Here is a 13,638-nt window from a genome sequence, read left to right as displayed (position 1 = left end):
ATTCCGTTTCATGGTTGCAAAGTGTTCGGATTCATATTAATATATACTTTATGTTCCGATATTTCAAAGTTAATATTTTTTTATGTAGTAGGCAAGTATGTATTTCATAACAGATTTATTTCGAAAAAATTTTAATAATGATAAAATTAATTTCCTCAAAAATGTTTATTTTAAATATTTAAGAACATTTAGAAGAATTAAAAACAATTATTTGTAAGTGTCGCTTAGCCGAACAGTGTCATGTGTGGAATACAATGCTCGCGACAGACTGCAAACGACATCTGTCAAATATTAAAATACACACGTTCTTATGGACGGACCTATTTTGACAGCTGCACAACTACACGACGGCAGGCCGACAGTTGTCGTTCTCGCTAACTTCAATTTTATCCTATATTTGCCAACGACAGTAGGACGACAGAATGGAAGATATAGAGATGAGGTAGAGTGGTGATGCCACTAATATGTAAAATGTAATATTACTCAAAGCTCTAACAAACCCGACTTTATTTTACAAATAAAAGCATAAAATAGCTCTGTTGCATCATTTATAATAACAATTGATAACTTAAACAATAAATTTACCTATTTACTTATATTTTGCTTAAAAATTTCACTTTGAACAAAATATTCAAATTTCATTAAAGTGCAAGGTATTAGTATGGCCACAACGAAATTGTGTACATGCAAAATGGACAATTGCGTTGTTTTGTTTACATGCCGACCATTGTTATGTTGCTGCCCTCTCACAAACGTTTATTTAGTAGGATTCACAACGCCGTTTTCAGTTCACTGTCGTGCTGCTGCAGTCTGTCGCGAGCATTGTGTTCCGCGCATCAGCATTAACGAAAATTGTATGAAAAGGAAGACAGAAAAACTCGACCAAAGTTCCTAGACAAGTGTTGCTCGTGTGAAAGCACTGAGCGACACCAAAGGAGAATTTGCCGACAAAACACTTACCTAACTTTTGGTATTGACTCCTTCACAATTCAGATCCCTTTCATGCAATTTCACTATTTTTCATTAGCTATTTTTATTATGTAGTTTATAATCATATAATTTTACATCTTTCCCACTTATATACCAAATTAGATAATACAATTAAAATAACAAAGCATATCTGCGTTCATTACAGCAATTGCATCAATGTAAAAATTATTTGTAATTAAACCATTAATTAATATAAAATTACTTTTATGAAACTTCAATCTAATAATAATTGGTGACAAATATATATGATAAACTATAACCGCCCTAATATTTCAATAGCATAAGCTGCTCTGTGAACATATGGTTACCGTCGTTAAAAGTATCGATAAAATAAAATCCATTCACCGAAATAGCAACAATTATATTATTTTTGGTTTACCTCCCTCGTGTTGTTTAACGAATCAATAAAGAAATCAAAATAAAAAATGGGCGCATTAGCAGAAGTACGTATTATTTTTAATTCAATGTATAAAATAAATTAATCAGTTTTTACCAGGTTGCTGGTGATGAAAATAGCGGCGAAGGCTCACGCACATTTGTGTTTCAAAACGAGGGACACACTTTAGGCAATGCTCTAAAAACGATCATTAGCAGATATCCGGATGTTGATTTCTGCGGTTACACTATTCCTCATCCAACTGAAAGCAAAATGCATTTTCGTATACAATCTAATCAAAACAGAGCTATTGACATTTTAAAACGAGGCTTAGATGATTTGGAATCCCTTTGTGATCATACTATCAACACGTTCGAGTCAGAAGTTAAAACGTATATTGAAACAAATAATAAGCCTGCGGTAATGTAATACATATTTGGTTTTTATTTATGTGTATAAGGTTGTTTATAATAAATTTAAATAAATAATTTAATTAAGTAGAAATGCGCATTTTTTTCGGATCATAATTTGGTTTTCGGAGATGATGATAGTTAGGTAATACTTTTCTTAGAAAATCAATCTGGAGGGTTTGTGACTAGATTAGAATATATAAAATAAATATTACTTTTTATAATTTGAAATTTTTATTTTATGAAAGTGTTAATATGTATGTTCATAGTTATAATTTCGAACGAAACCATCGTATACAAAAAAATGTTTTGTAAAAGCACACATTAACACTTTCAAAAATAAAGCGGATGCATTTTTACCCCATGTTTATCGATGGCTTCTCTCTGTAAGCAATTTCGGCCGTAAATCACAGTATTTTCAGGAAGTTTCTGCTCCGAAACTAATCTTACACCAGCACCAATAATGCAGCCACTGGAAACGAAGACGCAAGGCCCCACGTAGCACTTGCTCTCAAACACATTTTTTTCTCCAATGTGACATGCTTCCACTCTGCTACCCACTTCAAAAACATTATTTGCTCCAATGTTTAAAGTTCGCACTTCAACTGCTGGGTCAATTTTGTTATCTGTCGGCAGACGGAATGCAATTGTAGAGTACTCTTCCACTATACAATTTTCACCTAACACAATGGGTCCAGCTTCAGCAATTATGGTAGCACTGGGGTGTATCACACATCCAGGTGAAATGGTGATGTCACCAATCAAGCTACAGTCCTCACAAACTATAGCTTTCGCCATTATTTTAATCCTACAATTAAAATATATATCAATATTTCCTGTTTTATCAATTTTATCACAATATATACTCATTGTGCTCCGTGTGGGACATGCTGTAAAACTATATTTTCTGGATATTTTTATTATTTAATTCAGATTATTTACACTTTTGTTTTGACATTACAGCCGATACTCGATAATCGATTATATTAACTGGAACCGTGGAAATATTAACAACAGGTATGCACGCATAAAATTTATTTAATCAATAATGTTCGATCCAGTATATATGGAAAGAAAGTACAGGTATAAATGTCTTCATTGATTTGTACTTCTTTAATTCTGAAGTAATTATAAATCCCAAAAAATAGCAAATTGGTATTCATCAACTGGTATTGAAATCATTGAAGATCAGTGAAGGCCAGTCTCGTTTTTTGTAATATTTTTTGAATACATTTAAATTTCGGTGAAGCCATTTGTTTCTATTATTTCGACGAGCTAACAATATTTGGAACGATATAAAATATGAAATTTTTTCTAATCATTTCAATATTTTTACGAATATATATTATAATTTACCTAACCAGAAAAGATTTCAATGTCGCATGAGCATTTGGAAATATTTTTGATTGTTGTAACTTTGCATTCCTTTTGTCACAGAGAAATAAAAATTCTTTTTACAGCGTACTAATTTTGTTTACCCCAACTAAAAACAAAAAAATCTAATTCACACATAACTTAAGCATTAAAATGAGTTTGGACACACGCTTCCTACACAATACTAAAGTCTACTAGATCTAATGGGCATCTTACTTCTATGAAATTTTATTAAAATCTTGAAATGTTTAGTATTTCCTGAATTAGATTTAAATAAACATTTTGAATTAATAAAATCGTGCAAGCAAAAATATATATATACCGTTATTATATATTAAGAATTATTATCATGAGCACATGTGCCAATTAGGTCCACGAGTGAGGTAACTCTAATTTGAAAAAATACATCGCTGAATATTTCCGTATTAATGGCGCTGCTTGAATGTTTCGGTTCTATTCCTCTTTCAGTTTTTGTTTAGTAGCTGTTGCAGTTAAATCTATGATTACAACGTAGTTTGTTCGCGCGTGGGCACTGTTTTAAAGTAATATTTGTAAATTAAATTTAAGGAAAAGTGTAGAATTTATAAATTCAAACAATGCATTATACAAATTGAGACTTTTTACATCGAACTAAGAGAAATAAACGACAAAACTTTGATATAAAAAAAAAGCCAAATACAAAGTGCTGAGTATAGGGTTTTTGTTCTAGCATTCGTCTTTGCGTCATACAGCCATAGTAGACGAGAGAATTCGCTAAAAAGCGACGCGAGTAAAAATCGCCCTGCCTTGTGTGCTACTTCGTCTGTTCCAACTCAAACAACTGCAAAACAACGGATCGTAGGCATTGATTACTGGCGCAACACACGTTTAAAAACTTTACATTTCTAATTGTAGTCTAAGGTGGCTGCCCTATAGTAATATTCCCTAGAAGTCATATATATATTGACATGGTCATAGCGAAGTTCTCAGGTTTGTCAAATTTTATATCATATCATTACTGTTTCTATTAAATTTATACAATTATCCATAAAAGTGTATAGTTTTAACATGTGAAAAATGTACCAAACTAAGGCGGAAGTGAATTACTGTGTGTGATATACATATGTATGTATATACATATGCTTTGGGAGGTGAAGATAACTTTTTGTGTTCATTATTTTGTTAGTAAAAAATCGTGTATCTATAATACTTGTACAAATACATATACACGCATAAATTCTGTTTAATACAACATAAAATCTGATGAAACAAACCTAAACTTCAGTGTTTATCAAATAATGAAAGAATATTAATAACCCAGGAAGTTACTAAATTTTAGTGCTTAAAGCCAGTTTGTTAAGTAGTTATATATATATACATACATATATATTTGATTTCGCATTCTAAACTATACCGACGCTGTATGCGGCATTATCAATGCACCCCGGTTTCTGCTGTAATACTAGTGTTTATTATATTATAACAATTGTGCGAGTGTACATATTCGCGTAATAGCATAGATGGCCCCTGCCACAGACAAAACATTATATATATATATATACATAAATATATGCATTTATATGTATATATCAAAAAAAAAAACAGCAGCTAGACAGCAACGAAAACGCGCCATAGAAATGCTTTTTCTCGTTCTTGGAGAGAGAGAAGCATAGTGATTGTGGATGAACGAGCGGGTGGACGGACGGCAAACAAGAATACGTGTTTTCTTGTATATGAGATGTGGATGGTGACTAATTCGCGTCGTCGTGCGTTCCATTGCCAATTCGTTTCCCCTTTGTGCGCTGGAGCTCACAGAACCAACAGCTTTGCCCTGCAGAAACTGCACTGTCTCTTGGCTTCAGTTCCACTTCCTCCTACATTCTCATTAACTTTTTTGTTGTTTTTGGTCCCTTTCATGATTTCTGCCTTTTTTTGTTTTGTTTGTCTACAGAGTTACCATTTTGTGATTTGCTGTTTACACGATGTTTGAAAATTATGAAATTATTTGAGAATAATTCTAGAATGCGCGAATATTTTTTAAGCCAAACACTTTTCGGAATTATATCCTAAACAAATATATAATTGAAATTTTTATATCCAATAACATTTTAACATCGAAATTGAGATAACAAACAATTTATAAATTTCTTATGTTTTATCCCTGCATATGAGTTTTATTTAGACAATGCAACATCGTGAATTTGTGTGTGTATGTATTGCGTTATTGTCGGTTGAAAGCGTAGGTAACTGCGGGACATATGCCCGTAAGATCGGTGGGCTTTTACGTTTAAAGGAGCAGCAAATGGCGGTTCTCTTCTGCCATGCCCTATACTCCCTTTTTGAAGAGCAATACAAAACAGCATTTTGGTTTAGTCCGACAACCTTTGCTTCTTCCCCTTTTTCCTGTTTTCGTTAAATTGTCACCCTTCCGTTCAATGCTGCTTTTGATTGTTTGTATACAGTATGCATAATCCATGTGTGTGTTATGCGTATCCAACTTTTGGTAAAGAAAGAACAAGGTAAATACATACATATGTATGTATGTACCGAAGTGCTTATTGAAAGTAAGTTCATAATATTATATTTGCACTACATATTATAATATTGTAATACAACACACACATAGCGTTATCATTTCCTGGATTATGTAGTTTTCGAGAGGATATTAATAAATGAGTGTCTCCTGTTTATGTATACCTATTAATATTCGAAGTGTGAATTTGTCAGTATTTTAAATAATATTTAAAATGGTAAGACCTGCTTCCATGGTCTTCATCATTTGGTGAAATCATATACATACATACGTACATATATCGACTAATTTTAGTGCGTGACATTCTTCTCATATTCCCATATCACGTTGCGAAAATGGGCGAACTGGATTACATCCATGCCTATTTTCCAAATAACGTAATTTTAAATTCTATTTAATTTATTCGCTTTCCAGGGCACAAATCAGGAAGTACTTGATATAACAGGATAAAGCTTTGCACTAATAATTCCTTTAAAGTATGTCACGTTATGGTCAAAAAATAGCCAACTCAATCCAAAAGTGTTCAAGACCCAGCTACCGAATATGTGGACTACAGTATTTATGGTTGACATTTTATCGAAAATATCGATCAATGTGTGAGACACACAATTCTTATTTGGTAGTAGTATCTTTGTGTATCAAAAATAATCAAAAATGGGTTGAATCAAGTCAATACTGAGCCCCCATTTACATAAAGATTTTCGAACTTTGGTGACTTATACATACAGTTGCGAGCAAAGAAATAGTAGTGCCTATTGGCCAAGAGAGTTTTGCTTTAAATTTGGTCCTTTGTTGATATTGCCGTCGATCATTATTTTAGTTATATTCTCTGAAGTATAACTTACTTACCTTTACTTTTTTTTATTGGGATATCTGTTTTTATGAGCGAGCAATAGAATAGTAGTGAACAGTAAGCTGATTGCAAACAGATAATTTTTACTAAAAAATATTTAATTTTATCAAACAAAAAGTAAGTTTCCTGATCTTTTATTTATTATTCAATGCAAAAAGCCAAAAATTATGACTTTGCACCTTTTATTGGGCCACGGGAAGCGAAGAAAACCGAGAATGTATTAAATCTGTCATAAACAACGGTAAAACCTACAAGGGAGTGGAAAGACTTGTATTGTTTTAAGCCACAACTGAGAATTTTACACGAATAGTTGTAAGATGTGCTTAAACTCGACCTAGAATGTCAGCTTTGGAGATCCGGAGTGAACTGAACCTGGCCTGCAGTGTTCATACAGTGAGAAAACTTCTATGTGAACATAATTTATATGTCAGCGGTCTTTGAAAAGTATCGTTATTAAAAAAAAAATTATGTAGCACGTCGCCTAAAATTCGCCGTTAAGGACACCTGAATTGGCCAATTGAAAAATGGCGCAACATCTTGAGGACAGACGCCCAAAAACTTTGAAGCTTGTCAGTTCGAATATCATGGTTTGGGCTGTTTTTCTTACAGCCCAGTGTAGGCCCAATTCACAAGATTACTGGCATAACGGACAGATACACATACGTGGATATAATGCAGTATATTATGATACCATTTGCTGAAGAGGACATGCCGCTGAATTGGATAATACAGCAGGATAATGACCCGAAGCACACCAGTAGGGTGGCAAAATAGTGGTTTCGGGTCGATGGAATCCCTTGGCCTCGATCCTATTGAAAACCGTTGGGGAGACGTCAAGAAAGCCCTATGGAATGATGAACCAAAAAAACAACAACGATTTGTGGACCGTAGTGCAGCAATCATGGCAGAGCATACCACTGAAAATATGACAGAGCCCCTTAGATTCTCTGAAGAAGCGATGTATTGCTGTTATCAAAAGTTATGGCCATGCTACCTAATAGGTCTTCTATAGATGAAATTTGCAAAATCCTTCAGTATTTTTAAAAAAAGTTTTTGAGTACTTTACTACTATTTTACTGCTTCCAACAATTTTCATACATAAACACATTTTTGTAAATAAACATATCTTGTTCATATTCAAATCTAAATATTTTTAGTAATAAACATAGCATGGGAAATATGATCCACTTCTGCATTTCAATGGATGTTAAAAGTGTTTGGCATTTTACATAACTCACAGATACGTAAAGCTCTAACACCCACTACTATTTCACTGTTCGCAGCTGTATGTACAGTGGACCAATAAAGTATACATACCCTTAGTTCTATTAAATTACGACATATTTATTTGTTTTAAAATGAATAAATTATATGTTTTTTTTGTATCCATTTCAAGATATGTATATTTAACATTAAATATAGCATATCAATATATTTTTTTTACACAAATAAAAAAAAATTAATACTAAAGCTTAAAAGGCGCCTAATCTAGATCATAAAAGTATACGTACACCAATGATTATTTGTATAAATCAAAAGTAATTACAATAGTTTTAATGAAAATTGTGTAATTTACGGAGATGATGCTGTATCAGTTTGTGTAGCACAACAATAGATCGTTCGCTTCCGTTCTGGAAATTTCGAAATTTTGATTTACACTGATGGAATAATGTCTCTAGCGGAAAAATGGCAAAACGTTGCCGACCACAATGGTACATATTTTTTTATTTATTTATTAGTATAAATATAAAAAAAAATAAGTTGAAGCTTGAATAGAAATACCAAAAGTCTTTTTCGACTAATATCAAGAATTTTGAATATTCGCGGGTTACGCGTATATGTATAGGCCAAAAACAACATATTAAGCCATATAACCTATACCTGTCCCCGTGTGACATGTTTTTGTTGCCAAAACTGAAAAGGCATATGCAGACAACTATTAGAACTAAACAAGATTAAAGAAGGGACTATTTTTTTTAAGTGCTTTGGGAATTGGAAATAATGCTGGCAAAAGCGCAAATTATATTTTGGGGAATACACATTTAAGAAATACAAAATTCGGGAAACTTTTATGCACAAACTTCGTATTATGCCGTTCACATGTACCCACAAAGGTGCAGGACTCTGATAAATTCTAGGAAATTGCTGAGCGCTTTAGAGGTCTCAAGAATGCGTTTACAGATTTCTAGGCAACTGAAAATCTGGTGCCAATCATATAACCAGCAATAGAGCAGACAAGTTCGTCAGCCCAAACCAGCCCTTAAAATTTATGTAATGTCTTTAGGAATAATAACTGTACAAAGCCTACGCAATCCGAACTGGCTTGCTTTATATCCGGTTAAGAGCAAACAACCCTTCAGCATTTCCTAAACATTATGGTTTATGTAAAAATTTCGAAGTTTAAAGTAATACCCGATATAATTGGATACAAATTAGACTGAAACCTTTTGCCTAAACTTCCTGGAACGTTTTTAACAATACTAGTATAATTACAACCTCAAACAAAGTGCATTCGTTTATTATTGATTTCTTATTTTCTATTTATTTGCATCGGTTAGTTGAAAGTTTTGCTCATATTTTAAGTTTTTGAAATGGGAAGAATGTTCGGCAGTTTGTGCGGTTGTTTTACGATCTATGTAAATGAAAACATACATTTCTCGTTGATTTCAACCTTTTGACCTGTCACTATGGCACCCGATTTTTTCTTCTTCTCGAATAATTTTTTTGCTCTCAAACAAAAAATCGAAACATATTAGTCGTTTAATGGGTAATTTTTGGGTTTGCATCTAAATATCTATGTATATAATGCAGCAACAAATTAGGGCATAAGTAGGTTTATAATAATTCAATTAAGTTGGAATGCCTCATACATACATTTTAGATAAATTGGAGGCGTCGAACTGTTCTGTTGTTGTTGTAAGAGCAGTTCAACGCTCTAAATTTTTATTTAGTGTCAATGCTCTCGAAAACAGAGGCCACATAATATACCTAAACACATGTGAATGTATGCTTGTACGTATAGTGATGTATAAAAGTTATTTAGTGTGTTTTTTTGTGTGGACTTCTGTGTATACGATTCGCAACTCATTAAAATATTCAATAAAATGTCTTGTGGATTAAAATAATAGGTTATATAAGTGGATATTTGTATATATGTGTGTGTTAGTGTGCATAAAATGTTTACTAACTTGTGTGCGTAAGTAGTATTTTGCATTTAAAACTTCTACGCTTAAGAAGATAGTAGAAGTCAATGGGACATACATACCAGTATACATACATATGTGCATTCACAACAGTTTATTTAATTGTTGTCACAGCAAGGTGGACGCGGTAAAAGGCAGTATACGATCAAGTACGCACAAAACTACTTTACCTATATTTGTACAGTGTTAGAAAAATGAATTGTTTTGTGTTTTTGCAATTAAATTTTTTTACGCGTGTATATATACATATATGGTGTTAGAAAAGCTTGTCGAAAATAACCATGACTTTCAATTTGCAACTGAACTAAATATTGGTTCCATACTGTATTTCTAAGGAAATTGTTAACAGCAAGTTGTTATTGGATGTACATTAACATGAATACGTAAAAACAATTTCTTGGACGGTGAATCAAAACTGTTTTTTTTTTTTTATATTGAGCAGCGAAAGATTAGAAAAATTAATGATAATAAAGTTTCCACACAAGAAATTGATTTTGATCGGCCAGTTTGTATGGTGCTACATATTTGTACATATGTATATGCTATAGTGGATATAGAGCCCTTATAGAGCCATCTTCACTCTCATCTTACTCTAAGAGTAGTGATCGGTAAACTTAAACATTCAAATTATTAATATTTTATACATTTTTACAATCTTGCAAAATGTTGCTATAGAGTATAATAGTTTTTTCACCTAACGGTTGTATGTATCTCGATAGATATGTATAAGGTTATATGTGTCAGGATGACGAGACGAATGCAAATCAGTGGTACTCTCCGTCTGTCTGTCTGTCCGCCCGTGCAAGCTGTAACTTGAGAGAAGTAGGAGATATCGTATTGAAACTTGAAATATATATAGGTTCCTTGGTAAAAATGGCCGTAATCGGACCATTGTCACGACCACATAATGCCAGAAAACGAAAACATGAGGTGCAATTCGGTAAAGAGGGTCGTTGTAGCAAGGCGCACCTGGGTGTTTCCGCTGCTAATAGGTACTATTACATTACATTAAATATCTCAAACCATTCAAACTAAAATAACCAAACTCGGTCAGGATATATCCTATAAGAACCCCTACCGACCATGTGAAAATGAATAAAATTATAACCACGCTCACTCCCCATATATCGGTATTCTTAAAAATTACTAAAGGCACGATAAATTAAAAACTGAATGGTTTTAGACAGTCTTTTTAGAGTCGGGTCCAAATTGGGGTGTCCCCTCTTTTTTTTTTATGTGAAATCATATATCTCAGGACCTGTTAGACGTATTTCAACCAAATTCATGTACCGAACTTTTTAACATTCTTATATCACAGTGTGAAAATGGGTGAAATCGCACAACAACCACGCCTGCTTCCCATATAAAAAATTTTAAATCTGTTTTGCTTTTTTCACTTTCCCAATTGCAAGTCAAGAAGCAATTTATAGATCAAGATAAAACTATAGTGTGAAGAGCCTTGGTGAAATCCTGGAAGCATTTTATTAGTCTGTACATGCACATGTATGTTGTCCTGGTTAAAACAAATAAAATCGATTCAATACTACCCCAACTAACATATACTACTAATAAAGATTTTGGTTAGTCTTTTTTCAGCTACTTAATGTCAACATTTAACTAATCTATTTACTTTTCTTTATTGTTCGAATTAGCTCAGTTTATGTTGCTTAGTTATGTGTGTGTGAATATATATTTTGATGATCTTTTAAAACTAAACTAGGGTTCAACTTCCTAAGGTTATTATCATAATAATCTTTTGCCTTTGTGCGTCAAAAGTACACTCACGTACACAAAAGACATATAGCAATGAAATAGTAGTGGGCATTCGTTAAATAAATTTTGATATATATATGTACGTATATGAACTACTTAAGTTATTGATACCAGTTACTTCAATATAACATTCTGCAATATGTAAGGGGACTTTCACAACCAGACCAAAAAAAATTTAAATTGCTAACAATTGAAGAAAATTTAAGAGTGTTGCTATCCACGACTATTTAATTTCTCGCAACTGTATATAAAGCTTATGTTCATATTTTGTATTTGGACATGTTGAGATGACTTCATATGTGTTTGTATGTATGTGTATGTCATCTCTCCTTAATGGCCTTTGGCAAAAAGGTAAAACTTATAGTTTTTGTTCTTGTATTTTACCTTACATATTTAATGAGTCAGAAACAATAGAATGTAGTCAGAACATTTTGTAAAATGACAGTGTGTGTATATAAGCAAATTTATGTATAAAAATACATACTTACAAATGTACATAAATACTAGAAAATTAATGCATATAATCGTACATATATTAATAATGAAGTTATAAAAAGTTAATGTTATAAACCTTCTGTGAAGAGATGTGAATGTACTCGGTCTTAGACAATAGCAGCATTGAAATTGAACATACATACGTCCACACATATTCTCAATCCCACACTTGTGTTATCAAAGTAACAACCCTGTTGGAAAAAACTGAATATAGTATACTTATAGTTTGTGAATTTATGTCTGATTTCGGTTCAAGTTTTGAAAAGTATATAGATAGGCTTCCAACTAAAGTTATTTTAACATTTGATACACACTTTTTTAAAACTAATCTGTGCCATCACAGACCCTGCTGTCAAAAGAATTTATTTATCTACTATTAATTCCCAATAATCTGGAATTTCTTCCATTTTCTTAGAGCTGTAAACAATTTGGGTGTTACCATTAGGTACCAATAACAGCCTTTGGTCGGGTAAAATCCCAGTCGATTCCGATAACGCAGTATCGGCGTTTGTGGCAATTAGAATTGCCACACAAATTGGACTTTTCCATAAGGCACCGTTTGCTCTTTATTTATTATTATTTAAAGTCTTTAAAGTCAAGAAAAAATCCAAAATTGCATTTTTTACCCAAACCGATCAGTGTACGTCCCTATTACTTAATATTCTAATGTTAGATGTCTTCGCCATTTCTCAGTACAAGTGTTGCCCGTTTGTTTTGTATAGTATGCTCCATTTATTAATCTCCAACGCTTGTCGAATAAAAAACAGTTATTATAATAATAATCTATCAACATTAAAGCAATGCTCATACTTGAAATATGTAGACAACTTTCAAAACACATAAAACCATTTTAGTAGACAAGACAAGTCTGGCAATATCAAAAAAATAGTGAGTATATAGATATATCTTAGTTAATATAGTGAAATTTCCCGTTACGGACAGACTTTATAAGCGGACATTTTCCATAACCGGACAATTTTCATGAACACAACGTTTTCATTATTATTTTCTTATAAAATTAATTCCTATAACTGGACATAAATACTTTTCAATAACCGGAAACTGTTTTGGTAATATTACTTTCAAATTATCTCTATTATCTGATTAAGATTTAATAAAATATATTGTATACTTACATATATGTATGTATGTATGTATATCATAAAATATTCGTGCGTATAATTCCCGTTTTTTTTAAATCTTATTAGTTTTTGGTATTTTGTTAATTTTTGATGTTGTTGTCGTGTGACAACGAAGGGTCTACAATTTTTGGTCACCTCTATTGAGAAGAGCTGAGTTATTATGCATTTATGTAAATCATTTCGTGTGTACTTATTTAACCAAGTATACGAGTATAATTATATGTATATAATGTTTATCCTAAATTCAAATAATTTTGTGAAATATACAGAATTTCATAAATCAAAGTTTTTGTTTTTTTTTGTGACCCTAAGAATACATTTGAACACGAAGTTTTTGTCACGCGTGTATACTGCAAGTGTCCAGTTATGAGGAAGTTCACTGAATTAATAATTTTCTTTTGCAACGGTGAGCGTCCAGTTGTGAGGAATTTTACTGTATTAATAATTTTCCTTTGTTATAAAAACATGGGATTTTTTCATGAGATAAATTTATTTTAATTTGTTTGATTA

General features: G+C 32.2%; 3 protein-coding genes across 3 annotated transcripts in view; 2 read left to right on the top strand and 1 right to left on the bottom strand.

Moving 5' to 3' along the window:
• The first annotated feature begins 1,303 nt into the window (after positions 1-1,303).
• Positions 1,304-1,836, top strand: LOC108972194 (probable DNA-directed RNA polymerases I and III subunit RPAC2). Its single transcript, XM_018938711.1, has 2 exons — positions 1,304-1,433; positions 1,487-1,836. The coding sequence occupies exons 1-2, from the start codon at positions 1,416-1,418 to the stop codon at positions 1,793-1,795; spliced, it is 327 nt and encodes a 108-aa protein (XP_018794256.1). The 5' UTR covers positions 1,304-1,415; the 3' UTR covers positions 1,796-1,836.
• Positions 1,811-2,750, bottom strand: LOC108972193 (dynactin subunit 6). Its single transcript, XM_018938710.1, has 3 exons — positions 2,643-2,750; positions 2,137-2,584; positions 1,811-1,961 (listed from the first exon to the last, which is right to left on the bottom strand). Exons 1-3 carry the CDS (start codon positions 2,663-2,665, stop codon positions 1,860-1,862), a joined length of 573 nt encoding a protein of 190 aa, XP_018794255.1. The 5' UTR covers positions 2,666-2,750; the 3' UTR covers positions 1,811-1,859.
• An 885-nt stretch (positions 2,751-3,635) lies between these two features.
• The window catches only part of LOC108972208 (brain tumor protein), a 28,635-nt gene continuing 18,632 nt past the window's right edge, over positions 3,636-13,638 (top strand). The window contains exon 1 of the mRNA XM_018938730.1: positions 3,636-4,119. The gene's annotated coding sequence lies outside the window, so the exon portion shown is untranslated. The remainder of the gene's footprint in view (positions 4,120-13,638) is intronic.

This window comes from Bactrocera latifrons, unplaced genomic scaffold, assembly GCF_001853355.1.
Source record: "Bactrocera latifrons isolate USDA-ARS-PBARC rearing strain unplaced genomic scaffold, ASM185335v1 scaffold_385, whole genome shotgun sequence".
Classification (NCBI taxonomy): domain Eukaryota; kingdom Metazoa; phylum Arthropoda; class Insecta; order Diptera; family Tephritidae; genus Bactrocera; species Bactrocera latifrons.
Note: the sequence above shows the minus strand (reverse complement) of the source record. Positions and strands in the feature narration are given on the sequence as shown.

What these genes read in the sequence shown, in the direction of transcription:
- LOC108972193 (XM_018938710.1), bottom strand. Translation starts at nt 2,665, where the DNA reads ATGTCCCACACGGAGCACAATGA. An exon ending in TCCCACACGGAGCACAATGA is followed by an intron (nt 2,585 to 2,642) that starts GTATATATTGTG and finishes TTTTAATTGTAG; the next exon opens with GATTAAAATAATGGCGAAAG. An exon ending in AAGCCATCGATAAACATGGG is followed by an intron (nt 1,962 to 2,136) that starts GTAAAAATGCAT and finishes ATTCTAATCTAG; the next exon opens with TCACAAACCCTCCAGATTGA.